General features: G+C 49.5%; 1 protein-coding gene across 1 annotated transcript; it reads left to right on the plus strand.

Annotated features, from left to right (window-relative positions):
• Window positions 1-27,725, plus strand: ddc (dopa decarboxylase). Its single transcript, XM_062466500.1, has 14 exons — window positions 1-109; window positions 2,079-2,288; window positions 4,284-4,397; window positions 5,232-5,351; window positions 8,728-8,862; window positions 9,802-9,945; window positions 11,113-11,179; window positions 11,270-11,364; window positions 13,069-13,136; window positions 18,481-18,557; window positions 19,928-19,947; window positions 20,180-20,278; window positions 26,378-26,479; window positions 27,506-27,725. The coding sequence occupies exons 2-14, from the start codon at window positions 2,088-2,090 to the stop codon at window positions 27,704-27,706; spliced, it is 1,443 nt and encodes a 480-aa protein (XP_062322484.1). The 5' UTR covers window positions 1-109; window positions 2,079-2,087; the 3' UTR covers window positions 27,707-27,725.
• Window positions 27,726-27,895: the final 170 nt, after the last annotated feature.

The raw sequence follows: 27,895 nt of genomic DNA on the forward strand, positions 1-27,895 counted from the left end.
CCGGCCGTGGGCTGTGTTGGCTGAGCAGATAAATGAAGCGTCTCACCCCAGGACTCACAACACCGTCTCTGGAGACGCAAGGAGAGAGACGAGCTCAGCCCTTACTATCGTAAGTACACGCACACACACACCCTCACACATACACACACACACTCACACACAGCTCTAATCCAGTTTTAGATAAGGTTCTCAGGGTGTTGTGGGGGCTGATGCATGCAGATCCATGCAGGATGGGATGGTGGAGGTGGGCAGGTGATGCGAGAGGGTTTCCTGCAGGTGGTCTGGTGTGCTGTTTACATCACTTACTTTACTTCACTCTTCATTTAGTCAGGAATATTACTGTGTTTTTCTTTCAGTTAATATCTCGTCTGCCGTTCTATTCCTACACTTTGAACAATAGAGCGTTTGTCTTTCATTTTCCCAGCGACTTTAGTTAATGAAGATAAACTTGATGCATTCGATGTTGTTTTGTGCTTGAAGCACCCGGCTATGGTTGTCTCCAGCTTCAGATGATCACCCTGCTCTCTCTATGGAGTACCCCAGCATAGAACCACCTCCAGCCAGCCTGCATGTCCACACAGAAACCCTCTGGAGTACATTTGAGCACTTGATAAAACGTATGATGGGTTTGCGCCTCCTGTTTGGTAGTTGGACTGGAGGAGGCAGAGGAACATGCAGGAGGGGTTGCAGGGCACGCGCCGTCTAACAAACCCAACAACCCTAAACATCAGCTCTACAGAGCTGTATAGCAGGACTTCTGCTTGACCTGGGTCCACCTGCTCTCATTTCAACATGGGTCCCATAATATGTAAAACACACACACACACACACACACACACACCTACAAGCCGGTGACACTGAGCTGAGTGAGCATTTAATTCACACCAGGATTAGAGCAGATACGCTGGATTAGCATTGCCAGTTTCTACTCAGTAGAATGGGGAACGGCACCTGTGTGCATTAGCCTCCAGTGTGTGCGGTGCTGTACCTGGTCCAAGGCTGTGGTACTGCTGTGTACTCCAGTGTGTGTGGTGCTGTACCTGGTCCAAGGCTGTGGTACTGCTGTGTACTCCAGTGTGTGTGGTACTGTACCTGGTCCAAGGCTGTGGTACTGCTGTGTACTCCAGTGTGTGTGGTACTGTACCTGGTCCAAGGCTGTGGTACTGCTGTGTACTCCAGTGTGTGTGGTGCTGTACCTGGTCCAAGGCTGTGGTACTGCTGTGTACTCCAGTGTGTGTGGTACTGTACCTGGTCCAAGGCTGTGGTACTGCTGTGTACTCCAGTGTGTGTGGTACTGTACCTGGTCCAAGGCTGTGGTACTGCTGTGTACTCCAGTGTGTGTGGTGCTGTACCTGGTCCAAGGCTGTGGTACTGCTGTGTACTCCAGTGTGTGTGGTGCTGTACCTGGTCCAAGGCTGTGGTACTGCTGTGTACTCCAGTGTGTGTGGTGCTGTACCTGGTCCAAGGCTGTGGTACTGCTGTGTACTCCAGTGTGTGTGGTGCTGTACCTGGTCCAAGGCTGTGGTACTGCTGTGTACGCATGATGCCTGACACAGCACTGTGGTACTGTGGAGGCAGGACTAGTCTACTTGTTGCTCTTCTGTTCTGCTATCTGCAGTACCGGTCATGGATTTGATACAAATGCTCAGTTTTGTGTGTGTGTCTGTGGAGGAGGCAAAATAGCAGGATTAATGAATAATCAAACCTAGACAGTAATTTAATCAGTGTTGCCATGCATTCCTATAAAATAAAGTTACGAGTTTTGGGTAAAAAATAAGGGTAATGTTTTGAGTCATTTTGTACTGTAAATTAAACTTGTTGTTGACCACGTTTTAGAAAACCCTTCTGTGATGCTACATTAGGAATCTCCTGACAAGAAATAAACATACATCTAGTATGTCTCCCTCACATAAACATCACCATTGGTGACGACAGCTGTTAGGTTAACAAGCAGGAGTGTTAAAATTGGTCCATTTTAATGGGTGGACCCATGCACTCAACAACACAACACTCTCAATGTTAAATGAACGCTTTTGAGAAGTAGCCTTGTGTAAACCCCATCCCTCCCTGTGAGCCAGTGTCGTAACATGGACACAGCGGAGTTTCGCCGGCGAGGGAAGGAGATGGTGGACTATGTGGCGGACTACCTGGAGAGCGTGGACAAGAGGCAGGTTTACCCCGACGTGGAGCCCGGCTACCTGCGGCCTCTGATCCCCGAGGAGGCCCCCCAGGAGCCAGACTCCTACGAGGACCTCATCAGGGACATCGAGAGAGTCGTCATGCCGGGGGTGAGCAGGACATCTTCTGCTTGTCTTGTTTTCAAAGTGTGTGTGTGTGTGTGTGTGGGGGGGGGGGGGGGGGGTAGCAAGGGGATTTGATATAACTTAGCTCTAGAGCTGAAAGGGGCTCTAACATAGCCTGGTTCTAGAGTAAAACGGAGTTACAATTAGGGTTAGTGTTAATGTCATTCACATGTCCCTTTTAAACACTGGATTACCATTTCCCTTGATCATCCAGATGATCCAGTAGTCTCCCGTGTGTTTGTGTGGTGTGTGTGTGGGTGTGTGTGAGGGTGTGTGTGTGTTTGTGAGGTGTGTGTGAGGTGTGTGTGTGTGTGAGGGTGTGTGTGTGTGTTTGTGAGGTGTGTGTGTGAGGGTGTGTGTGTTTGTGAGGTGTGTGTGTGTGAGGTGTGTGTGTGTTTGTGAGGTGTGTGTGTGTTTATGAGGTGTGTGTGTGAGGTGTGTGTGTGTGTGTGTGTTTGTGAGGTGTGTGTGTGAGGGTGTGTGTTTGTGTTTAAGTCCCACGGTGTATCTACAAACTAGCAACAAACTGGAAGCGTCTCCAGACGCTCTAAACTCGTTCAAAGTCCCTCACCTCTTTCTATGTTGCTGTTCTCATCCCAAAGTTCAAGGACTTGTAATCATTAATGGGCTGTGGGCCAGTAGGAAGGGTGAACTCTTACGGTCTGTCTTCACACGCCTCAACTCTGACATATTAAACACTTGTTCCGTTTCTGTAACAAGGCAGTTTCCTCCAACACCTCTGCTTTATGGTGTGGAAGGAGACCCGTTAGCCTAATGGATGACTCACCATGGGAATACCCTGACAGGCAGGCAGGCAGTGTGATAGAATATGCAGACAGACAGACAGACAGACAGACAGACAGGCAGGCAGGGATACAGGCAGACAGGCAGACAGACTGACAGACAGACAGACAGGCAGAGAGGCAGGCAGGGATACAGGCAGACAGGCAGACAGACTGACAGACAGACAGACAGGCAGAGAGGCAGGCAGGCAGGCAGGCAGGCAGGCAGGCAGGCAGGCAGGGAGACAGGCAGCCATGAAAGCAGAAATAATGAGATTTGAGCAGCCATGCAGCTGTGGAACACATACATGTTATTGGATTATACCAAGTCCACGACTAGAGCTAAAACATGGTCAGAATATGACAACATCAAGATGTGTTGTGTCTCAGATCTGATTTGGAGGATTCAATATTCTCCCTTATACTAAACCTTGAACCAAGCCCTCAGCCCTTGCAAACATGACCACCATAACAAGGCCACACACCCATGCCATAACCATGCTATAACCATGCCATAACCATGCCATAACCATGCCATTACCATGCCATAACCATGCCATAACCATGCCATAACCATGCTATAACCATGCCATAACCATGCCATAACCATGCCATAACCATGCCATTACCATGCCATAACCATGCCATTACCATGCCATAACCATGCCATAACCATGCCACAACCATGCTATAACCATGCCATTACCATGCCATAACAAGGCCACACACCCATGCCATAACCATGCTATAACCATGCCATAACCATGCCATAACCATGCCATAACCATGCCATAACCATGCCATTACCATGCCATAACCATGCCATAACCATGCCATAACCATGCTATAACCATGCCATTACCATGCCATAACCATGCCATAACCATGCTATAACCATGCCATAACCATGCCATAACCATGCCATAACCATGCCATAACCATGCCATAACCATGCCATAACAATGCCATAACCATGCCATAACCATGCCATAACCATGCCATAACCATGCCATTACCATGCCATAACCATGCCATAACCATGCCATAACCATGCTATAACCATGCCATTACCATGCCATAACCATGCCATAACCATGCCATAACCATGCTATAACCATGCCATAACCATGCCATAACAATGCCATAACTATGCTATAACCATGCTCTGGTGTGCATGTGTGTGTGTGTGTTCATGCAGGTGACCCACTGGCACAGTCCCTACTTCTACGCCTACTTCCCTGCCGCCTCCTCGTACCCGGCCATGCTGGCAGACATGCTGTGTGGAGCCATCGGCTGCATCGGCTTCTCCTGGGTACGGCTCCTCCATGCTGCCCTCAGCACACCTGCCCTCAGCACACCTGCCCTCAGCACACCTGCCCTCAGCACACCTGACCTCAACACACCTGCCCTCAGCACACCTGCCCTCAGCACACCTGCCCTCAGCACACCTGCCCTCAGCACACCTGCCCTCAGCACACCTGACCTCAGCACACCTGCTCTCAGTACACCTGCCCTCAGCACACCTGACCTCAACACACCTGCCCTCAGCACACCTGCTCTCAGCACACCTGACCTCAACACACCTGCCCTCAGCACACCTGACCTCAACACACCTGCCCTCAGCACACCTGCTCTCAGCACACCTGCCCTCAGCACACCTGCTCTCAGCACACCTGACCTCAACACACCTGACCTCAGCACACCTGCCCTCAGCACACCTGACCTCAACACACCTGCCCTCAGCACACCTGCCCTCAGCACACCTGCCCTCAGCACACCTGCTCTCAGCACACCTGCCCTCAGCACACCTGACCTCAGCACACCTGACCTCAGCACACCTGCCCTCAGCACACCTGATATCAGCACACCTGCCCTCAGCACACCTGCCCTCAGCACACCTGCCCTCAGCACACCTGCCCTCAGCACACCTGCTCTCAGCACACCTGCCCTCAGCACACCTGACCTCAGCACACCTGACCTCAGCACACCTGACCTCAGCACACCTGATATCAGCACATGTACGGTAGACATGGACACACACTCATTTGTGTGCGTTTGTGTGTACATGTTTTGTCTGTGTGTGTGTGTGTGTGTGTGCATGTATGATTGTGTATATGTGTGTGTGTGTGTGTGTGTGTGTGTGCAGGCCGCCAGTCCTGCCTGTACAGAGCTGGAGACAGTGATGCTGGACTGGCTGGGGAAGATGCTGAAACTCCCTGGAGACTTCATTGCTGGAACCCAGGGCCAGGGAGGGGGGGTCATCCAGGTGGGTACAAGGAGGGGGGAACAGGGAGGGGGGTACAGGGAGGGGGGTACAGGGAGGGGGGTACAGGGAGGGGGGGAACAGGGAGGGGGGAACAGGGAGGGGGGAACAGGGAGGCGGGGTACAGGGAGGGGGGGAACAGGGAGGGGGGGTACAGGGAGGGGGGGTACAGGGAGGGGGGTCATCCAGGTGGGGTCAGAAGAACACGTTAGACCTCTCCACATTCAAATGTCAGTATTGATTTACCAACTCGTTACGATCCTGCTAAGTAATGTTCAGTATCACCCCCGGGAAAAACATCCCTTAATATGTTGTTTAATAACCTGCAGGCAGCTGCTCGTCCTTGGACTCCACCTGTTGTCTGTGCTCACAGATGGAAATGGAAACAGAGCCCTTCAGCTAGATTGTGTGGCTCAGGGCACCTCGGAGAGCACAGAGAACGTTTAGGGTGGCAGGATTGATCCTGTCTAAAATCCATCAGCAATTTGTCTGTCAACGATTTGTTTCCTCCACAAGAGCAGAAAAACATTGGAAATTGCCTTTTAGTATGTCAGCAGACAGACTGTTGCAGGACTGTGGTTGGGGGAAGGAGGGGGGGGGTTATGGAGAGGAGGATGGAGGGGGGGTTGTGGAGGGGGGTTGTGGAGAGGAGGATGGAGGGGGGGTTGTGGAGGGGGGTTGTGGAGGGGGGTTGTGGAGAGGAGGATGGAGGGGGGGTTGTGGAGGGGGGTTGTGGAGAGGAGGATGGAGGGGGGGTTGTGGAGGGGGGTTGTGGAGAGGAGGATGGAGGGGGGGTTGTGGAGGGGGGTTGTGGAGAGGAGGATGGAGGGGGGGTTGTGGAGGGGGGTTGTGGAGAGGAGGATGGAGGGGGGGTTGTGGAGGGGGGTTGTGGAGAGGAGGGCTTCACGTGGTCAGGATGTGTGGATGCAGCAGACCAGCTGTGTCTGAGGGTGGCGGGGCGTGTCAGACGCTCGGCTGTCACATCGCGGCCTCGTCCTAGGGGTGCTTTTGTTGTCACTGGCCCTTTTTAAACGCTCCTCACTATGGCAACAAATGGCTCTCCTCTCACACAGCCAGCGTAATGAGTGCTTAGACCGACCGCTGCCCGCCCACTCTGGAGGCGCTGCACACAGCAGCAACGTAGCGACAGGAGAACAGCGCTAATTGAAAATCAGAAACGTACAATGGCAGATTGTCATGTGTTCCATCAACACACCTTGTGTGAAGGCCAGTCTCTCAGCCCAGAGAGACAGCATGTTGGCCTGGTCTGGACACCTTGTGTGAAGGCCAGTCTCTCAGCCCAGAGAGACAGCATGTTGGCCTGGTCTGGACACCTTGTGTGAAGGCCAGTCTCTCAGCCCAGAGAGACAGTATGTTGGCCTGGTCTGGACCTCCCTCTGGCTAGATGAACTCCCTTGTGGCCTGCGTGTTTTAATGTTCCAGGTGAACTGTGGTTTCACAAGGGAACCTCCGTGTTGACGTTTTATTCACATTTCACACATTTATCTGATGCTTTTATTCAACTTGACTTATGGTACACTAATACAGTACTAAAAGTATGGCAGATGTCAGTCTTCTCCAGGGATCCTCTGCTGTTCTCCAGGAAACACAGGTGTGTCTTCACGAGGATCATCCCCCTCCTGCAGTCAGCATTGATTGGCTGATCTTTCTGACCTATCCAGGATAACGACCCCTGGCCCCTCAGAGTCACGCTCAGTCTGTGACTGTCCACATCTGTTGTGAGGCCCATCATTCTGCTGATTATGGCTGCAACATGACTCACATCTCCTGATCGTTTGATCTCTCGCTGGTGATTCAACGGCAGATCCAGTGAAAGAGATGCTGAGAGCAGCTTGGCTGAGGGGGGGGGGGGGGGGGTGTAGTGGATAGACTCAGTCCTTTGAAAACCATCGTGAGACAGAAGGGGTAGTTTGCATGATAGTGAAATGAGTATGTTTGAGGAGCAAAACCTAAATAGAATATAGAAATGCTGAATGCATTACAGCAACTCATGTTGCGATTATCATACGGTCTTCTCCTGCCTGTCTGTCTGCCTATACTGTCTCTCCTCTCTACTGTCCTGTCCTCTCTACTGTCTCTACTCTCTACTGTCCTGTCCTCTCTACTGTCTCTACTCTCTACTCTCTCCTCTCTACTGTCTCTCCTCTCTACTCTCTCCTCTCTACTGTCTCTCCCCTCTACTGTCTCTCCCCTCTACTGTCTCTCCTCTCTACTGTCTCTCCTCTCTACTGTCTCCGTCCTACTGTCTCTCCTCTCTACTCTCTCCTCTCTACTGTCTCTCCCCTCTACTGTCTCTCCTCTCTACTCTCTCCTCTCTACTGTCTCTCCTCTCTACTCTCTCCTCTCTACTGTCTCTCCCCTCTACTGTCTCCCCTCTACTGTCTCTCCTTTCTACTGTCTCTCCTCTCTACTGTCTCTCCTCTTTATTGTCTCTCCTCTCCTCTCTACTGTCCTGTCCTCTCTACTGTCTCTACTCTCTACGCTCTCCTCTCTACTGTCTCTCCCCTCTACTGTCTCTCCTCTCTACTGTCTCTCCTCTCTACTGTCTCTCCTCTCTACTGTCTCTCCTCTCTACTCTCTCCTCTCTACTGTCTCTCCCCTCTACTGTCTCTCCCCTCTACTGTCTCTCCTCTCTACTGTCTCTCCTCTCTACTCTCTCCTTCCTACTGTCTCTCCTCTCTACTCTCTCCTCTCTACTGTCTCTCCCCTCTACTGTCTCTCCTCTCTCCTCTCTACTGTCTCTCCTCTCTACTCTCTCCTCTCTACTGTCTCTCCCCTCTACTGTCTCCCCTCTACTGTCTCTCCTTTCTACTGTCTCTCCTCTCTACTGTCTCTCCTCTTTATTGTCTCTCCTCTCCGCTCTACTGCCCTCTCCCCTCACCTCACCTTACCTCCTCTCCTCACCTCACCTCACCTCCTCCCCTCTCCTCACCTCCGCTTCTCCTCTCTTCACCGCCTCTCATCTCCTCTCCTCTCTTCACCTCCTCATCCCCTCCCCTCCTCTCCTCTCTTCACCTTACCTCCTCTCCTCTCTTCACTTTACCTCCTCTCCTCTCTTCACCTTACCTCCTCTCTTCACCTCCCCTCTCCTCTCCTCTCCTCTCTTCACCTCCCCTCCCCTCTCCTCTCTTCACCTCCCCTCTCCTCTCTTCACCTTACCTCCTCTCTTCACCTCCCCTCTCCTCTCCTCTCTTCACCTTACCTCCTCTCCTCTCTTCACCTTACCTCCTCTCCTCTCTTCACCTCCCCTCTCCTCTCCTCTCCTCTCTTCACCTCCCCTCCCCTCTCCTCTCTTCACCTCCCCCCTCCTCTCTTCACCTGCCCTCTCCTCTCCTCTCTTCCACTCCTCCTCCTCCAGGGCACGGCCAGTGAGGCTACTCTGATGGCTCTGCTGGCGGCTCGCTGCCGTGCGGTGCGACTCGTCCAGGCCACCGACCCCGAGCGCTCTGAGGCTGACATCATGTCCAAGCTGGTGGCCTACGCCTCGGACCAGGTGAGACGGGCTTCCTGTAGGCTTGTAGTGAAGGCAGTTGACCTTAAACATGGAAGTCTTCGCCTGCCTTTTTCCATTTTCACTGACGTTCACATGGGTCGTCTGAGACGTATCACAGCGTCGGACATGTTTGTTTTCTTCCCTCCACCTGGCTGGCCCTGGCCCTGGCCCCGGCCTCGGGCTGATGGGGTTGTGGGGGTGAGGATGACGCAGGCTGCCCCTGCTGGTCAGAGGCCAGGGCAGGATTCTGCCTGAGGTACACCACAACCTTTCAGGGATGCAGTCTGCTTGGGACTTCCCTTGCTGTAGCACTCCCAGGAGCTGGGGAAACCGGCTCACACTGCTGTACTGGAAGAAGCACATTTGAAAGAGTTCATTTACATAACACCAGGAGTGTTTATACAGGTGGATCTCATGAGGGTGGACCCATCTGAACACTTAGCGATTAAAATGAACACTCCTGGGGTTGATTTCACACTTTGAAATGCTGCTAGTCTAAAACTACAGATCAGCTTTAGGACAACACACTCGGTTCTATCATGGTGTGAAGGAAAATATTTCAGTTCCTTACTCCAGTCTGTACACTAGCATCTCACTCTGCACTCCTGTCTGTACACTAGCATCTCACTCTAACCCTACTCCAGTCTGCACTCCTGTCTGTACACTAGCATCTCACTCTAATCCTACTCCAGTCTGCACTCCTGTCTGTACACTAGCATCTCACTCTAACCCTACTCCTGTCTGCACTCCTGTCTGTACACTAGCATCTCACTCTAACCCCACTCCTGTCTGTACTCCTGTCTGTACACTAGCATCTCACTCTAACCCTACTCCTGTCTGTACTCCAGTCTGTACACTAGCATCTCACTCTAACCCCACTCCTGTCTGTACTCCTGTCTGTACACTAGCATCTCACTCTAACCCTACTCCTGTCTGCAGTCCCATTCGTCTGTGGAACGAGCCGGTCTGATTGGTGGCGTGCAGATGAAGAAGGTTGCCACGGACGACAGCTACGCGGTGCAGGGCGAGACCTTCCGGAAGCTGCTGGACGATGACAAGAAAGCTGGACTCATCCCCTTTTTTGTAAGGACACTCATCCCTTTCTTAACCCCTGGGTTTGTGAACGGGAGTATCAGGTGAGTCCTGGGAGAGAGAAACCTGACCCACAAAGGATTGTGGGTCAGAATATCCAGTAAAGCATCTTGAATATGGGAGTCAGGTGGCTGAGCGGTGAGGGAATCGGGCTAGTAATCCGAAGGTTGCCAGTTCGATTCCCGGTCATGCCAACTGACGCTGTGTCCTTGGGAAAGACACTTCACCCTACTTGCCTCGGGGGAATGTCCCTGTACTTACTGTAAGTTGCTCTGGATAAGAGCGTCTGCTAAATGACTAAATGTAAATGTAAAATGTAAATGAATACTACAAAATGCTACTGGATGTAGTAGGCCATTCTGGTATTTTTGGCATATATATCATCATATACATACACACACACACACACACATAAAAGCAGCTGTTCTCTATGTCTTCAGTAGAAAAGGACATGGTTTCCCAGCATGGTCTGGTGTTTCCATGGCCTGCAGCTCTGTAAAGGACATGGTTTCCCAGCATGGTCTGGTGTTTCCATGGCCTGCAGCTCTGTAAAGGCTAATGTTGTTTCCTATCAGCTCTCTTCGACCAACCTAATGAACTGGATCTGATAACAGAGATGTGACCACAGACAGACACAGGCTTGAACAAGGGTCAAGCCTGTCCAACTGTTTCACAACTGACATTTAGAACTGCATTCGTACCTGCAGCAGCAGTTCGTACCAGACTAAGTGTGGTACCTCACAATTAAGCAGTTTGTACCAGACTAAGTGTGCCTCACAACAATTAAGGTGCACTGGATATCGTAATTTATTTGATTTGTTTGTTAGTTTGATTTGAGCTTTTTTCCCCCAGATACACCTGGTCCACTGAGATATTATTGCACAGTGAGAACTCATAGTTGTGTCACAATAGAGATATTTTAGTTTTTTCCTGCCTGTTGGAGATGAGATGAGGTTACTTTGCACTGTGCCTGACAACCACAGACCCTAACTTGAGTATGACCACCGAAGTACTGTAAGAACTACGCACTTCTGATCCTTGATTTTCTGCGCTCCATTCTACATCCACTAGTTGTATTCTGCTGTGGATAAAAGCTTCTTCAACAGATGTTAAATGAACAGTTTGAAATGTGATGCAGTGTTTCTGTCTGTGTTTCAGTTCTGCGCCACACTCGGTACCACTCCTTCCTGCGCCTTTGACAGAGTCATGGAACTCGGGCCGATATGTAAGTAAGGTTTGCAGTGTTTTTAACCGGCGCAGCAGCGCTTGTGCTTGCGTGTGCTTGCGTGTGCAGTAACGTACGGTGTTCACACAGGCAACGAGGAGCAGGTCTGGATGCACATCGATGCTGCGTACGCCGGCAGCGCCTTCATCTGCCCAGAGTTCAGACCCCTGCTGGATGGCATTGAGGTGGGAAGGCTAACACGCTCATGCACGCACACAAGACACACTCAAGAACACACAGGCACACCCGCATGTGCACACACACACACACATCCACGCACACAGACAAACACATACTATAGCATACACAAACACTTGCACACTCTCACACACTTGCGCACACACACCAACGCCAGAAAACACATGACCACCGCCATCCGCTTTCCACGTGGCATAAATGTCAAGAGGGAAGTAGCATAGGGATGACAATCAGAGGAGAATTAACAAGCATCAATCAGTTAGCAGGCTGTGTGCACCTCCCCAGCAGAGCTGAGCTGCAACCACACACAGCAGATAAGGACTGTGTCATTTCCTGAGGCTGCCTCTAACCTTTAGATAAGACACTGCTATAAACCTCTCCCTCCCCCCATCAAAGAAATACCAGGTTATTGGACACACAAGTTCTAAGAGTGCTGGACGGAGAAGAAGAGCAAGAGATGGAGAGCGTGGGGGTGGACAGGGGAGAGGGGGAGAGAGAAAAGGAGAGGGAGAGAGAGAGGGAGAAGGAGAGGGGGAGAGAGAGGTAGAGAGAGAAGAAGGAGAGGGGGAGAGAGAGGGAGAACGAGAGGGTGAGAGAGAGGTAGAGAGAGAAGGAGAGGCGGAGAAAGAGGTAGAGAAGGAGAGGGGGAGAGAGGGAGAAGGAGAGGGGGAGAGAGAGAAGGAGAGGGGGAGAGAGAAGGAGAATGAGAGGGGGAGAGAGAGAGCGAGAGAGAAGGAGAATGAGAGGGGGAGAGAGAGGGAGAGAGAGAAGGAGAGGGGGAGAGAGAGGGAGAGAGAGAAGGAGAGGGGGAGAGAGAGGGAGAGAGAGAAGGAGAGGGGGAGAGAGAGGGAGCGAGAGGGACTCTCCAACAGGAATCGAACAAGGGAGGTTTGATCTCCGTCAGACTGACAGCTCAGCCGTGCTCTCTTCCTCCAGGGGGACGGGTTGCTAGGAGATGAGTGATGGACAGGCCCCTGCATCTGTCAGCATGGCAGCCACGCGGCGCTGGCCTACATTGTCTTCTCTCCTCGCTCTTGATTGCGTCTGTCGCAGCGCTGTCGGGAGAGGATATTAGAAATGCGATAGCAAGCAAAACAGATAAGACGCCTCGTGAGAGGAACCTGTCGGAGAGTCACCACGGCTAAATGCTCAGTTTAGCATTTCAAATATTGAAACGCCTGCCCAGGTGGAGATGTGTGCTGTGAGCCTGATATCTCTCCAGCAATAATGACGAGTTATTTGTTTCCTCTATTGGTTGGTTAGCATCTAACAAGGAGAACACACCTCAAAGACTAAAGTAAATAACCCTGTTGTTAATACACAAGTCAAACAAGACAACCTTACTAGTACTCTACAACACATAGCTGGTGCTATTTATTATGCATATTTGCGAGTTGTCGACAAGTTGTTTTAGCAAGATGCCATAGCTTGCTGAATTGTTGGTTATTGCTTATCTGATGTGGCGGTGTAATTTTAACAAGTTTCTGGCTAGTCTAGCTACCAGGCTACATATTGTAAGGATTATAAAATACAAACCCCTGTAGACTCAATGTGGGTGTTGCTAAGAATGTTTGCATCCTGTGATCCAGATTGTTGTGTAAGACTCAAAATAATCACATCTCATTATGCAAAACGTTCTGAAACTTGTTTTTACATCAAGTTGTGTGTGTGTTTTGTATGTTTGTTTTTAGTTTGCGGATTCCTTTAACTTCAACCCACACAAATGGCTCCTGGTGAACTTCGACTGCTCTACGATGTGGTAAGATCTCCCGTCCATCATCCACCTGACTTGGTGACTTGACTTTCCCCTGGAAAACCCACTCTCCCCCCATACCTCGCTTCACTTGTGTAATAGGCCAACTTCCACTGCTAAACTGTAATGGTTTATATTGGAAAGGTCTACATATCGTTCAACACTCTCTCAATAAAACTGTCAATAAGTTTCCCCTCTGGAAAACGGTACTCATCGGCTCTATCGGAGAGTTAGCACTAGCTGTCATCTCAAAAGACGAGATGGCGAACACCAGTCAGTTTAAAAGGTTAGTTGTAAAACTGTAACTGCACAGAAACATGAATGTTTGTTCTGCTTCCAGACCTACTGCTAGCTATGTCTCACTTACATTGGAGATTGTTGGAGACAATCTCCTTACGGAGAACCTAATAGTATTTAGAGCTTAACAGCGTTAAATGTGAGGTTGGTCTTTATTGTGTGTTTACAGTGAGTCTATTGTTTCTGTGTAAACATTAGCATATAGTCACAGTTAGGACAGGACTATGGTTCCACAAGCCCATCTGCCCATCCGTCAACACCCCTTAACAACCTGGACACTGGCAGATAGACCCCGATGACGTTACCACGACGACGACTGGCCAGAAATGAACAATTGTCTGAAACAGTCTGTCTGCATTCATCATCTATTTCTGAAATATTCTCAAACATAACCAGATATTGAGGTCGTTTTGAAGGGCCTATCCTCAACAGTGTTGTTCACACAGAAGATCGAGTGTTTGTCTGTCTATGTTATTGCTGGTGCTCAACTGTTAGAGTGAACATCTGGCACTACCAAAGATACAGTTTGAATTTCAGGTAGAGACTCAATGAACTCTTTAGGGAACTTGGACATATTTGTACTTGTTTCATGTAGAGCTGTGGAACTGACAGATCATTTGCCCCCTTAATGCTGGGTATATCATTAACAGGTTTAATAGTATACTTTGAGAAGTATTTGGTTCAGGGTTGGACTCTGAAAACTTTATTGTTCATCAGACATGACAATACAAAAGCATTTTTCTTATCACATGCAGGTAGGCCAGAAGAGCGAGCGTTGCTATAGTAATTTCAGCATTCAATTAGTATCATTTTTTAAACTCTTTGACTTATATTCAACTCCTGCAATATGTTGCCAATAGTCTGGTTGTCAGAGGAATACATGAAGATGTTTTCCACAGCAGTGTTGGTTGATGTAGAGTCTGTGTGGTTCTGTCTGGGAAGATGACTCAGCATCTCATTTCCTGGTTTTTGTTTAGTGAATCTGATTGGATGTGAATTATTCTCAGGGAATCTGATTGGATGTGAATTGGTGCGCTATCGTTGCTATTCTAGGACGTGTTAAGACCCGATTCAGATTGATTGTGCTTCATCAAGATGGCCTTTGAAATACTGTATTATAATGTGGTACAGATATGGTTGTTTCATCGCTTTGATTTTTAGTATGTCAGTTAGTAAGAATTATGAATATTATTGGGTGTGCTTTGCCTTCGGCAAGGGCACAACCTTTGTTCTCTCACATATATATTATTATTATTATTATTATTATTTTTGCCCCCCTAAAACTCAGTCAATATTTGGCCTACATAGACAAAGTAGGTGTCAAAAGTTTCGTCTTGGTAGCGATTGAGTTGCTCCTATTGGAATTAACGTTCCGTTGCATGGTTTAGGCTGAAGTTAAGTTTTTGTGGCGAAAAGTGAAGCTAACGGTGGCTAATTTGCTAGCCACAGTCACTGACGTTACTAACGTCACTACGTCACTAAAGTCACGAAAACACGCGTGACTACCTTTGGCAGAACATTCGTTTCGCATCTGTTAACTTGGGGGATAGCTAGGCTAACTATAGCTTTACTGCAAGGCAGCTGCAGAAACGCCACAAGCAAAGAGGCCAGGGTGATAACTATTTATTCATTGTGAGAATGCTGTTAAGCATTCTCACTATTGCTTTTCAACTTCTCAGTTCTTCCGCCGTTTTTTGGCCTTTAACTCGTTCTGCATACCTTAACCGATTCCTACAACTTTTGTATCAAAACGTTCAGCTCCTTCAGGAGATGATGGCTATGACTTTTGGTATTTCTCACTTTTATACTTTTTAAGACATTAAGGTTTTTGTGCAAATTATTCTCCCATTAAAAGTAATGGTAAATCCTTTCAAATCATTAAAAAGCTTTCTCCTCTTTCAAACGTAACTACTTCAGCTTACTTTCAGCTAGAGACACCATTCAACCTTTAAAATGTTCACAAGACATTCAGCTATTCCCAAATGATTCAGCTTTTTCAAATGTTCAGCCAATTTTGAATTATGACAGTTTGAAATACATTAAAATGTTTGCTCCTTCTTGATTTTTATGAATGAGCAGCACTCTGCTGGCTGCTCTTTTTCTGATATTCAACTAATTTGTCAAACAAATTCCTCTAACGTTCATATAGTTTAACTTACAGAAACAAGTTATACCTTCAAATGTAGGAAAAATTGTCCTCTTTCAGCCAATGTAACTACTAAAGAGCTCACATTTACAGATTTTCAGCTATGAGCCTTGAAGCGAGAGCAGCCTTTCAAATTCTCTCACTAACTTCAATGGAGAGGTGAGTAAAATCAGTCAGAGAAAGCAAGAACGAACAAGATTTTGAAACTGCCGATAGAGTCGTATTTCTGACCGCACAGACATATAAAGGACATCTCTGGTTTCGGCAGAGTCTTGGGTCTCGGAAAATATCCTTATATTTTGGATTGGACGTATAGTTTTGCGTCTAGGTCAACTTGTTTGAGGTGTGGATGCTAGGTAAATGTTCGTTTTTCTCTCTGCCTAGCTCGTTAGCTATCACAGCTGCGCCATCACCGTGGCAACCAAACAAACAAGCACCAGGAAAGCAAAAGGAACACGTTTTTGAAACTGCAGGTAGAGTCGTATTTCTGACTGCACAGATATATAAAGAATATCTCTGGTTTCGGCAGAGTCTTGGGTCTCGGAAAATATCCTTATATTTTGGATTGGACGTACAGTTTTGCGTCTAGGTTATCTTGTTTGAGGTGTGGATTCTAGCTACATTTCTCTTATTCTCTGCCCTCAGTGCATTAGCAATCATAGCTGCACCATCACCGTAACGACAGACACGCACCACTCAGTCTCTCACACAGGTGATTGGTACGTTTACTTGACCATGAGAAACACGATTACTAGCAATTGTCGGTTTATGCCAATAATACGATTACTCCGTTTACATGTGTAATTAGTTATGCGATTACTCAATAAACACGTCTACATGATTCTTTTTTATTAATCGTTGTATGCTCCACGGACAAAACTTGCACCATCATCCTTCTGCAACAAAGTGTCGCCGTGTCTTCCTGTATCGGCCCTACTGCTGTATGTTTCATTCCATCAACACATTGAATCCAACTAAGAAAGCCGAGTAAACGCATAGGCTACATCTGCTACTGCTAATACTATCCCAACTATAATTTAATCTGTTAAAACGATAATATTCTTGTTACGACTAGCTAGCCTACTTCTTCTGTTTAACAGTTCAGCTTTCAGCTTCTCCCACATTGTAGGCTATTTTAGCTCTTAGCTTTGTTAAGATGATGCAGTTCAGCTTCCACACTGCCTCTTTTGTGTGACTCACACATTTTTGAAATTCATTTCAGCTTGCGGGTATTTTCTCATTTCTCACTTTTATACTTTTTAAAATATTAAGGTTTTTGTGCAAATTATTCTCCCTTTAAAAGTAATGGTAAATCCTTTCAAATCATTGTTGGAATGCTGCTCCAGTCCCTTTCAAAAATACCTTTCGGTTGCTTTGAAGCTTCAGCTTATAACTTTCTACTAAATTTTCACTATTTTCAGCTTTTTTAGCATGGTCAGCTATCCCCATTCAGGTTTTCAGCATTCTCACTGCTGTTTCGCAGGAACAGCCGTTTCTAGTTTTACTTTGTGATATGACACACAATTGTCATGTGTAATGTACAGTATAAGATGATATTATTAAGGAAGTACATCTACTTTCGGAAACAGTAGTCTACTATTTCACTGAAGTATTAGCATCATGACATTAGCCTGTGTTGCCCGGGCAACACATACTACAATGGTCTATGATGTAGCGTTATCTGTTTTCAATCGTTAAAATAAACATTCCTCACATATACATTTTCGTTGTAGGATTTATTCTGACATTAGTAAACGATTTGTTGGTGAAATTACCATTACCTGTGGTTTCAAACCAGTGTAGCTCACTGCAACGCTGTAGCTTATGTGAGACACACTACAAAAACATCTAACGCTACACTACACAGCTGTTTAGGAAGTCAAACGGCGACAGAACATGTTTGGCACTCCCCTTACTTAAATCAAAAGTCTATCTAACTACTAACCTGAACTTCATTGCCACAGCCTAAACGTTGTCAATCTGTTCATGAAAATAATTAATTTCAGCTTAAACCGTACAACGGAACGTTAAATCCAATTCAACCAACGCAATCGCTACCAAGACGAACACAGCAGTAGTCTAGTACTGTGCCGTAGTAGTACAATTTACCGGGGCAGCTTCTCCACACAGGGCTATATCGCATTTTGCGTTGTTACTGACAATGATCGCTACCAGTAAGCTTTTTATGAATGAGCGATTTTCCACGAAATAAATGTCAAGCTTATTTACGTTTTGGGGGGCATATTTTCCGTTAGCAGATGGTACTGTTTGAATCACGATTCCATCTTCTACTGCCGGGCAACGTCGTAGAATAATCTTCAAAGGGGGTTCTTTATTAATGAATGAATGCAATGAGTAGGCTAAATGCCTGAAAATATCATGAGAAGGGAAAAACTTCAAATGACGTTTAAGTCATAGAGATTAGGTCAATTTTTACACCGGTCTGCCCAATTTATTCGTTTTGTTTCAACGATGAGGCTGCCTCTTGCAGGGGAAATGAGAAGACATCTATTTCATTCTACACTTCACTCGTATTTTCAGTTGTAAATGAGCAGCAAAAAAAAAATGATTTTAAATCTATGTCATCTTTATAAATAATAAGTATGCATTTTTATATAAAATATACAGAAATATCAGTTGTAAAAATGTCATTCAAAAACGGACCCCTGTGCAACCGACGCAAGCAAGCACACCCTACAATTTCCCCAGAAATTGTACCCTCTCTAGTTTATGGTTACTCTTTGCCTGCCTGCCTTCCTGTGTGTCTGCGTGTCTTCCGGTCTGTCTGTCTCTCTGTCTGTCTCTCTGTCTGTCCGTCTGTCTCTCTGTCTCTCCCTTCTGCCTATCGTCTCTCTGCTTGTCTCACACTCTGTCTGCCTGTCTGTCTGTCTCTCTGTCTGTCTGCAGGGTGAAGAAGAGGTCTGACATCATCGGGGCCTTCAAGATGGATCCTCTTTATCTCACACATGAAAACCAGGAGTCAGGTTGGTTTGAGCTATTAGAACAACAACTCCTATTCCCTGTTTTCACTGCTGTCCTCGTCATCTTTGAAAGGTTTCATTGGTTAGAGCTGCTGATCTGTGGGCAGCTGTGAATCCCCCTGTGACAATGCTAGTAAAAGTCTACATAATTAACGTTTCGATTAGATGAGTTATTTGGTGTGTATATTCCCAACGTGTGGTATGTATGTGGCCCTGGGTTAGGGTCCCTGATAGACGTCCCAGAACGGATGCTGCTAGCAGGAGGTCAACCTGCATCCACGAACACTCAACACTGTTAGCATGGCTTTGGTGTGTGCACAGCACCTTCATCTGATTACCATCAGAACACAGCCAATCACCTTCAGCTGATCACTGGTGTCGCCAGAACGCAGCCAGTCACATTGATCTGATTACCAGCCTCACCCAGAACCCAGTCAATCACCTTTATCTCAAAACCAATGCCACCAGAACCCAGCCAATCATCTCCACCACCTCCTAACCGCTGAGTCAGCCTGTGGCCATCATGTGGACCCCTCCTCCCCCCAGCCCCCTGACAGCGACTCTGTTATTGGTGAAGACTCTCCCAGCCTCTCATCCTCTCAGGAAGACCAGGACTATCTGACAGCCAGAACAGCCTCTCAGGAAGACCAGGACTATCTGACAGCCAGAACAGCTGAGATTATAGGTTATTCCCTCCCACGTAGACACAAGGCCTGTTCTTCTCAAGGCAATGTTGTCCCTGGAACAAAACGTTGCAGGTGTGTCAGAGATGCAGCAAGTATTCATGTTTGCTGACATGTCACAGATGGAGAAGGCAGAAAGCTACATTACCCTCACTTTCACCCTGTCACTCACCCTCCCACTCTCTCATTCACCCTTACATTCCCACTCTCTCCCACTCATCCTCATGCTCACCTTAGATGTTTTTTACCGTCCACAAAATGAAATGCATTGCTCTGGTCAGTACCATAATAACAGACAACAAATAAGTAAAATAAACTCAGCAGTACAATTCCTTCCCAGTCCCTCATCCTCTCCTCTCATCCCCTCCTCTCATCCTCTCATCCACTCCCCTCATCCTCTCATCCTCTCCTCTCATCCCCTACTCTCATCCTCTCCTCTCATCCTCTCCTCTCATCCTCTCCTCTCATCCCCTCCTCTCATCCTCTCCTCTCATCCCCTACTCTCATCCTCTCCTCTCATCCTCTCCTCTCATCCTCTCCTCTCATCCCCTCCTCTCATCCTCTCATCCACTCCCCTCATCCCCTCCTCTCATCCCCTCCTCTCATCCTCTCCTCTCCCTGGTCCCAGCTTTGTAGCAGGAGCTGTGTGTGAGGTCTGGTGTACTAACCTCTGCCATGTTTCATTTGCAGGGCTTGTGACAGACTACAGGGTAAGATGCATCTTTATAGAACCAAATTCAGAATTTGCTGGATCTTAAGGGGTCAAAAAGAGACAAAAAAAAACATGAATTTCCCTTATATTTGTTGTTATATATTTAATATATTCACATTACTTAATTGACAAGTTTTATGTGTAAGTACGTTTGAACCTATACTTTGTAAATATACTAATTGTCTGTCTATGCGACCTCTGATTCCCCCCCCCCCCCCCCTCCTCCGCAGCACTGGCAGATCCCTCTGGGTAGGAGGTTCCGCTCCCTGAAGATGTGGTTTGTGTTCCGGCTGTACGGACTCTCAGGCCTCCAGGCTCACATTCGCAAGGTGCTGCTCTCTCCTGTCTCCCTCCTGTCTCCCCCTCCTCCCTCCCCCTCCTCCCTCCTGTCTCCCCCTCCTGTCTCCCCCTCCTCCCTCCTATCTCCCCCTCCTCCCCCTCCTGTCTCCCCTCCTCTCTCCTGTCTCCCCCTCCTGTCTCCCCCTCCTCCCTCCTCTCTCCCCCTCCTCCCTCCTGTCTCCCCTCCTCCCTCCTGTCTCCCCCTCCTCCCTCCTGTCTCCCCCTCCTGTCTCCTGTCTCCCCCTCCTCCCCCTCCTGTCTCCCCCTCCTCCCTCCTGTCTCCCCCTCCTCCCTCCTGTCTCCCCCTCCTCCCTCCTGTTTCCCCTCCTCCCTCCTGTCTCCCCCTCCTCCCCCTCCTGTCTCCCCCTCCTCCCTCCTGTCTCCCCCTCCTCCCTCCTGTCTCCCCCTCCTCCCTCCTGTTTCCCCTCCTCCCTCCTGTCTCCCCCTCCTCCCCCTCCTCCCTCCCCCTCCTCCCTCCTGTCTCCCCCTCCTCCCTCCTGTCTCCCCCTCCTCTCTCCTGTCTCCCCTCCTCCCTCTTGTCTCCCCCTCCTCCCTCCTGTCTCCCCCTCCTCCCCCTCCTGTCTCCCCCTCCTCCTTCCTGTCTCCCCCTCCTCCCTCCTGTCTCCCCTCCTCCCTCCTGTCTCCCCATCCTCTCTCCTGTCTCCCCTCCTCCCACCTGTCTCCCCTCCTCCCTCCTGTCTCCCCCTCCTCTCTCCTGTCTCCCCTCCTCCCTCCTCTCTCCCCCTCCTCCCTCCTGTCTCCCCTCCTCCCTCCTGTCTCCCCCTCCTCCCTCCTGTCTCCCCCTCCTGTCTCCCCCTCCTGTCTCCCCCTCCTCCCTCCTGTCTCCCCCTCCTCCCTCCTGTCTCCCCTCCTCCCTCCTGTCTCCCCCTCCTCCCTCCTGTCTCCCCTCCTCCCTCCTGTCTCCCCCTCCTCTCTCCTGTCTCCCCTCCTCCCACCTGTCTCCCCTCCTCCCTCCTGTCTCCCCCTCCTCTCTCCTGTCTCCCCTCCTCCCTCCTGTCTCCCCTCCTCCCTCCTGTCTCCCCCTCCTCTCTCCTGTCTCCCCTCCTCCCACCTGTCTCCCCTCCTCCCTCCTGTCTCCCCCTCCTCCCTCCTGTCTCCCCCTCCTCCCTCCTGTTTCCCCTCCTCCCTCCTGTCTCCCCCTCCTCCCCCTCCTCCCTCCCCCTCCTCCCTCCTGTCTCCCCCTCCTCCCTCCTGTCTCCCCCTCCTCTCTCCTGTCTCCCCTCCTCCCTCTTGTCTCCCCCTCCTCCCTCCTGTCTCCCCCTCCTCCCCCTCCTGTCTCCCCCTCCTCCTTCCTGTCTCCCCCTCCTCCCTCCTGTCTCCCCTCCTCCCTCCTGTCTCCCCCTCCTCCCTCCTGTCTCCCCTCCTCCCTCCTGTCTCCCCCTCCTCCCTCCTGTCTCCCCCTCCTCCCCCTCCTGTCTCCCCCTCCTGTCTCCCCCTCCTCCCTCCTGTCTCCCCCTCCTCCCTCCTGTCTCCCCTCCTCCCTCCTGTCTCCCCCTCCTCCCCCTCCTGTCTCCCCCTCCTCCCTCCTGTCTCCCCCTCCTCCCTCCTGTCTCCCCTCCTCCCTCCTGTCTCCCCCTCCTCCCTCCTATCTCTTTGCTGCCCCCCCACCTACCTCTCCTCCTCCACCCCCTTTTCCTCCTCTCCCACTCCCCTTACTCCCCACTGAGCTGTATACATACTTATTTCCACCTGGTTAGGTAAAGGTAAACTAGTTCTTTCAACATCGTCGATACAGTATAGGGGACGCAGTATAGCGTTGCCTCAAGCAGGCTAATAAAGCTGTGAGGTCATAACGATCCCCTGCCATGATGGAGCTGATGATGAAAGCTCAGAGGCTGGGAATGAGGATGTGGTCTGCTGGCTCTGGTCAGCATGTGGTCAGACCCCCAGTCTGGTCTGGTTAATGATGAGGACCACAGTGGTCTGGTTAATGATGAGGACCACACTGGTCTGGTTAATGATGACGACCACAGTTGTCTGGTTAAAGGGCAGAGACTCGACAACAGAACAATTTCATGGCTACGCTTCTTAACTCTTCAGCTCCCTGGTCGACTACCCTTTGATATACAATTTTTTTCTAGCAGTGCACCTACTGTTGTTTAGACACGGATTAGGTGATGGTGTACTGTAGTGGACTCTGGATGGTGAACACAGGATAACAGTCACCCAGCTGAATGAAGCAACCATGCTGCCCTCTGGTGGCCGTCTCAGGAACTTGATTGGCCACAGTCCACACATAAAAAAAATAATAATAATAACAATAGTTAACTAGAGAGGGTAAAATTTCTGGGGAAATTGTAGGGTGTGCTTGCTTGCGTCGGTTGCACAGGGGTCCGTTTTTCAATGACATTTTTACAACTGATATTTCTGTATATTTTATATAAAAATGCATACTTATTATTTATAAAGATTACATAGATTTAAAAGCATTGTTTTTTGCTGCTCATTTACAACTGAAAATACGAGTGAAGTGTAAAATGAAATATGATGTCTTCTCATTTCCCCTGCAAGAGGCAGCCTCATAGCTGAATCAAAACGAATACATTTGGCAGACCGGTGTAAAAATGGACCTAATCTCTATGACTTAAACGTCCTTTTAAGTTTTCCCTTCTCGTGATATTTTCAGGCATTTAGCCTACTCATATTGCATTCATTCATTAATAAAGAACCCCCTTTGAAGATTATTCTACAACGTTACCGGCAGAAGATAGAATCGCGATTCAAACAGTACCATCTGCTAACTGAAAATATGCCCCCAAAAACGTAAATAAGATTGACATTTATTTAGTGGAAAATCGCTCATTCATAAAAAGCTCACTGGTAGCGATCATTGTCAGTAACAACGCAAAATGCGATATAGCCCTGTGTGGAGAAGCTGCCCCGGTAAATTGTACTACTACAGTACAGTACTAGACTACTGCTGTGTTCGTCTTGGTAGCGATTGCGTTGGTTGAATTCGATTAAACGTTCCGTTGTACGGTTTAGGCTGAAATTAATTATTTTAATGAACAGATTGACAAAGTTTAGTCTGTGGCAATGAAGTTCAGGTTAGTAGTCAGATAGTTTCACCTATTGAAAGACTTTTGATTTAAGTAAGGGGAGTGCCGAACATGTTCTGTCGCCGTTTGACTTCCTAAACAGCTGTGTAAGTTAGATGTTTTTGTCGTGTGTCTCGCGTAGGCTACAGCGTTGCAATGAGCAACACAGGTTTGAAACCACAGGTAATGATAATTTCACCAACAAATCGTTTACTTGTAATGTAATGTCATAGTAAATCCTACAAAGAAAATGTATTTGTGAGGAATGTTTATTTTAACGATTGAAAACAGATGCATCATAGACCACTGTGGTATGTGTTTCCCGGGCAACAGAGGCTAATGTCATGCTAATGCTTCAGTGAAATAGTAGACTACTGTTTCCGAAAGTAGATGTGGGCCTACTTCCTTAATAATATCAGCTAATATTGTACATTACATTTCATAATTGTGTTTCACATCACAAAGTCCATCCATCCATCATCTTCCGCTTGTCCGGGGGTCGGGTCGCGGGGGCAGCAACCTAAGCAGGGAGGCCCAGACTTTCCTCTCCCCGGCCACTTCCACCAGCTCTTCCTGGGGGACCCCGAGGCGTTCCCAGGCCAGCCGAGAGACATAGTCCCTCCAGCGTGTCCTGGGTCTTCCCCGGGGCCTCTTCCCAGTGGGACGTGCCCAGAACACCTCACCAGGGAGGCGTCCAGGATGCATCCTTATCAGATGCCCGAGCCACCTCAACTGGCCCCTCTCGACGCGGAGGAGCAGTGGTTCTACTCTGAGCCCCTCCCGGATGACCGAGCTTCTCACCCTATCTCTAAGGGAGAGCCCGGACACCCTGCGGAGAAAACTCATTTCGGCCGCTTGTATTCGCGATCTCGTTCTTTCGGTCACTACCCACAGTTCGTGACCATAGGTGAGGGTAGGAACGTAGATCGACTGGTAAATAGAGAGCTTCGCCTTTCGACTCAGCTCCTTCTTCACCACAACGGACCGATGCAGAGCCCGCATCACTGCGGACGCCGCACCGATCCGCCTGTCGATCTCGCGCTCCATCTTTCCCTCACTCGTGAACAAGACCCCGAGATACTTGAACTCCTCCGCTTGGGACAAGATCTCCTCCCCGACCCGGAGATTGCACTCCACCTTTTTCCGGTCGATAACCATGGCCTCAGATTTGGAGGTGCTGATTCCCATCCCAGTCGCTTCGCATTCGGTTGCGAACCGCTCCAGTGAGAGCTGGAGGTCACGGCCCGATGAAGCCAACAGGACCACATCATCCGCAAAAAGCAGCGACCCGATCCTGAGGTCCCCAAACCGGACCCCCTCAACGCCCTGGCTGCGCCTAGAAATTCTGTCCATATAAGTTATGAACAGAATCGGTGACAAAGGGCAGCCCTGGCGGAGTCCAACCCTCACCGGGAACAAGTTCGACTTACTACCGGCAATGCGGACCAAACTCTGGCACCGGTCGTACAGGGACCGAACAGCCCCGATCAGGGAGTCCGGTACCCCGTACTCCCGGAGCACCCCCCACATGAGCCCCCGAGGGACACGGTCGAACGCCTTTTCCAAATCCACAAAACATGTGTAGACTGGTTGGGCGAACTCCCATGCACCCTCCAGAACCCTGCCGAGGGTATAGAGCTGGTCCACAGTTCCACGGCCAGGACGAAAACCACATTGCTCCTCCTGAATCCAAGGTTCGACAATCCGACGGACCCTCCTCTCCAGCACCCCTGAATAGACTTTCCCAGGGAGGCTGAGGACATCACAAAGTAAAATGAGTAAATAGTTCACCCTGGCCTCTTTGCTCTTGGCGTTTCTGCAGCTACCTTGCAGTAAAGCTATAGTTAGCCTAGCTATCCCCCAAGTTAACAGATGCGAAACGAATGTTCTGCTACAGGTAGTCACGCGTGTTTTCGTGACGTTAGTGACGTAGTGACGTTAGTAACGTCAGTGACTGTGGCTAGCAAATTAGCCACCGTTAGCTTCACTTTTCACCACAAAAACGCAATTTCTACTTAAACCATGCAACTGAACGTAAATAAAAATACAACCAACGCAATCGCTAACAAGACGAACCTTTTGACACCGCCGTTGTGTATGTAGTCCAAATATTGACTGATCCTTAGGGGGGCGAAAATAAATAATAAATCAATAAATATATATGTGAGAGAACAAAGGTTGTGCCCTTGCCGAAGGCAAAGCACACCCAATAATAATAATATATTCATTTAGCAGAAGTGTTTATCTGAAGGGCATACAGGGGGGATTTGAACCTGCAAGCTCTTTATCTACAGTCAGATGCTGTATCACTGAGCTATCCCCCACTCCCCCTTCCCCCCTTCCCCTTCTCCCCCACACTGAACATCACCCATCAGATCATCACCACCACCACACTGCTCCATCAGATCATCACCACCACCACACTGCTCCATCAGATCATCACCACCACACTGCTCCATCAGATCATCACCACCACACTGCTCCATCAGATCATCACCACCACACTGCTCCATCAGATCATCACCACCACCACACTGCTCCATCAGATCATCACCACCACACTGCTCCATCAGATCACCACCACCACACTGCTCCATCAGATCACCACCACCACCACACTGCTCCATCAGATCACCACCACCACACTGCTCCATCAGATCATCACCACCACACTGCTCCATCAGATCATCACCACCACACTGCTCCATCAGATCATCACCACCACCACACTGCTCCATCAGATCATCACCACCACACTGCTCCATCAGATCATCACCACCACCACACTGCTCCATCAGATCATCACCACCACACTGCTCCATCAGATCATCACCACCACACTGCTCCATCAGATCATCACCACCACACTGCTCCATCAGATCATCACCACCACCACACTGATCCATCAGATCGTCACCACCACACTGCTCCATCAGATCATCACCACCACACTGCTCCATCAGATCATCACCACCACCACACTGCTCCTTGTCGCTGCCCTTCACCTTGTTGTGTTTCCTCTCTGGGCAGCAAGTGTGCCTGGCCAGGGAGTTCGAGGGCCTGGTTCGTGCCGACCGGAGGTTTGAGATCAGCGCTGACGTGGTGCTGGGTCTGGTCTGCTTCAGACTCAAGGTAACCCTGGCAACAGGAATAGCGTTTCTGACCCTCTCACCCCTGACCCGAAAGATGCACTCTTCCCTTCCCCATCTCTGGATCAGGAACTTTGAATGGATCCCTGAACCTTTACTGTGAGCAGTAGGACTCTACTGTAGAATTATACTGTTGACTGGTAGGACTCTACTGTAGGACTTTGCTATAAGACTAGACTTGTAGGACTCTACTGTCGTGCTAGAATGGAAGTACTCTACTGTAGGATTCTACTGTAGGATTAGACTCGTAGGACTACTGAAGTACTCTACTGTAGAGCCAGACTTGTAGGACTAGAATGGTAGGACTCTTCTGTAGGACTAGACTAAAAGGAGGTCTGGACTGGAAGGAGATAAAGACGTTCTGTGTGTTCCTCTCAGGGCTCCAACGTTCTGTGTGTTCCTCTCAGAGCTCGTTCTGTGTGTTCCTCTCTGAGCTCCAACGTTCTGTGTGTTCCTCTCAGAGCTCGTTCTGTGTGTTCCTCTCAGAGCTCGTTCTGTGTGTTCCTCTCAGAGCTCGTTCTGTGTGTTCCTCTCAGAGCTCCAACGTTCTGTGTGTTCCTCTCAGAGCTCCAACGTTCTGTGTGTTCCTCTCAGAGCTCGTTCTGTGTGTTCCTCTCTGAGCTCGTTCTGTGTGTTCCTCTCAGAGCTCGTTCTGTGTGTTCCTCTCAGGGCTCCAACGTTCTGTGTGTTCCTCTCAGAGCTCCAACGTTCTGTGTGTTCCTCTCAGGGCTCCAACGTTCTGTGTGTTCCTCTCAGGGCTCCAACGTTCTGTGTGTTCCTCTCAGGGCTCCAACGTTCTGTGTGTTCCTCTCAGAGCTCCAACGTTCTGTGTGTTCCTCTCAGAGCTCCAACGTTCTGTGTGTTCCTCTCAGGGCTCCAACGTTCTGTGTGTTCCTCTCAGAGCTCCAACGTTCTGTGTGTTCCTCTCAGAGCTCGTTCTGTGTGTTCCTCTCAGGGCTCCAACGTTCTGTGTGTTCCTCTCAGAGCTCGTTCTGTGTGTTCCTCTCAGGGCTCCAACGAGCTGAACGAGCAGCTTCTGAAGCAGATCACCCACGCCAGGAGGATCCACCTGGTGCCGTGTCGCCTGTCTGGCCGCTTCGTGCTGCGCTTCGCCGTGTGCGCCCGCACCACCGAGTCGTGCCACATCCAGGAGGCCTGGAGACACATCACCCAGCTGGCCTCCCAGCTGCTGCAGGAGCTGCCCCACTGACCCCAGGACTGACCCCAGGGGCAGGGGGGCGTGGGTGGTGTGGGTCAGGGCTGGGGGAAGGTTCAGGGCTGGGGGCAGTCAGGGATGGGGCGGGGTTAGGGGGGCGGGTGGGGTTAGGGGGCAGGGTCAAAAGTGGGGGCAGTCAAAGCCAAGACCAGGAAAGGAGTCAGGGTTAGCAGTAGGGTTAGG

Source organism: Osmerus eperlanus, chromosome 7 (assembly GCF_963692335.1).
Source record: "Osmerus eperlanus chromosome 7, fOsmEpe2.1, whole genome shotgun sequence".
Taxonomy (NCBI): Eukaryota; Metazoa; Chordata; class Actinopteri; order Osmeriformes; family Osmeridae; genus Osmerus; species Osmerus eperlanus.

Bases quoted from the DNA above. Each gene is read 5' to 3' on its own strand.
- ddc (XM_062466500.1), top strand. From the start codon at position 2,088: ATGGACACAGCGGAGTTTCGCCGGCGAGGGAAGGAGATGGTGGACTAT. The intron at 19,948-20,179 runs GTAAGATGCATC...CCTCCTCCGCAG, and splicing joins GGCTTGTGACAGACTACAGG to CACTGGCAGATCCCTCTGGG. The intron at 26,480-27,505 runs GTAACCCTGGCA...TGTTCCTCTCAG, and splicing joins TGGTCTGCTTCAGACTCAAG to GGCTCCAACGAGCTGAACGA.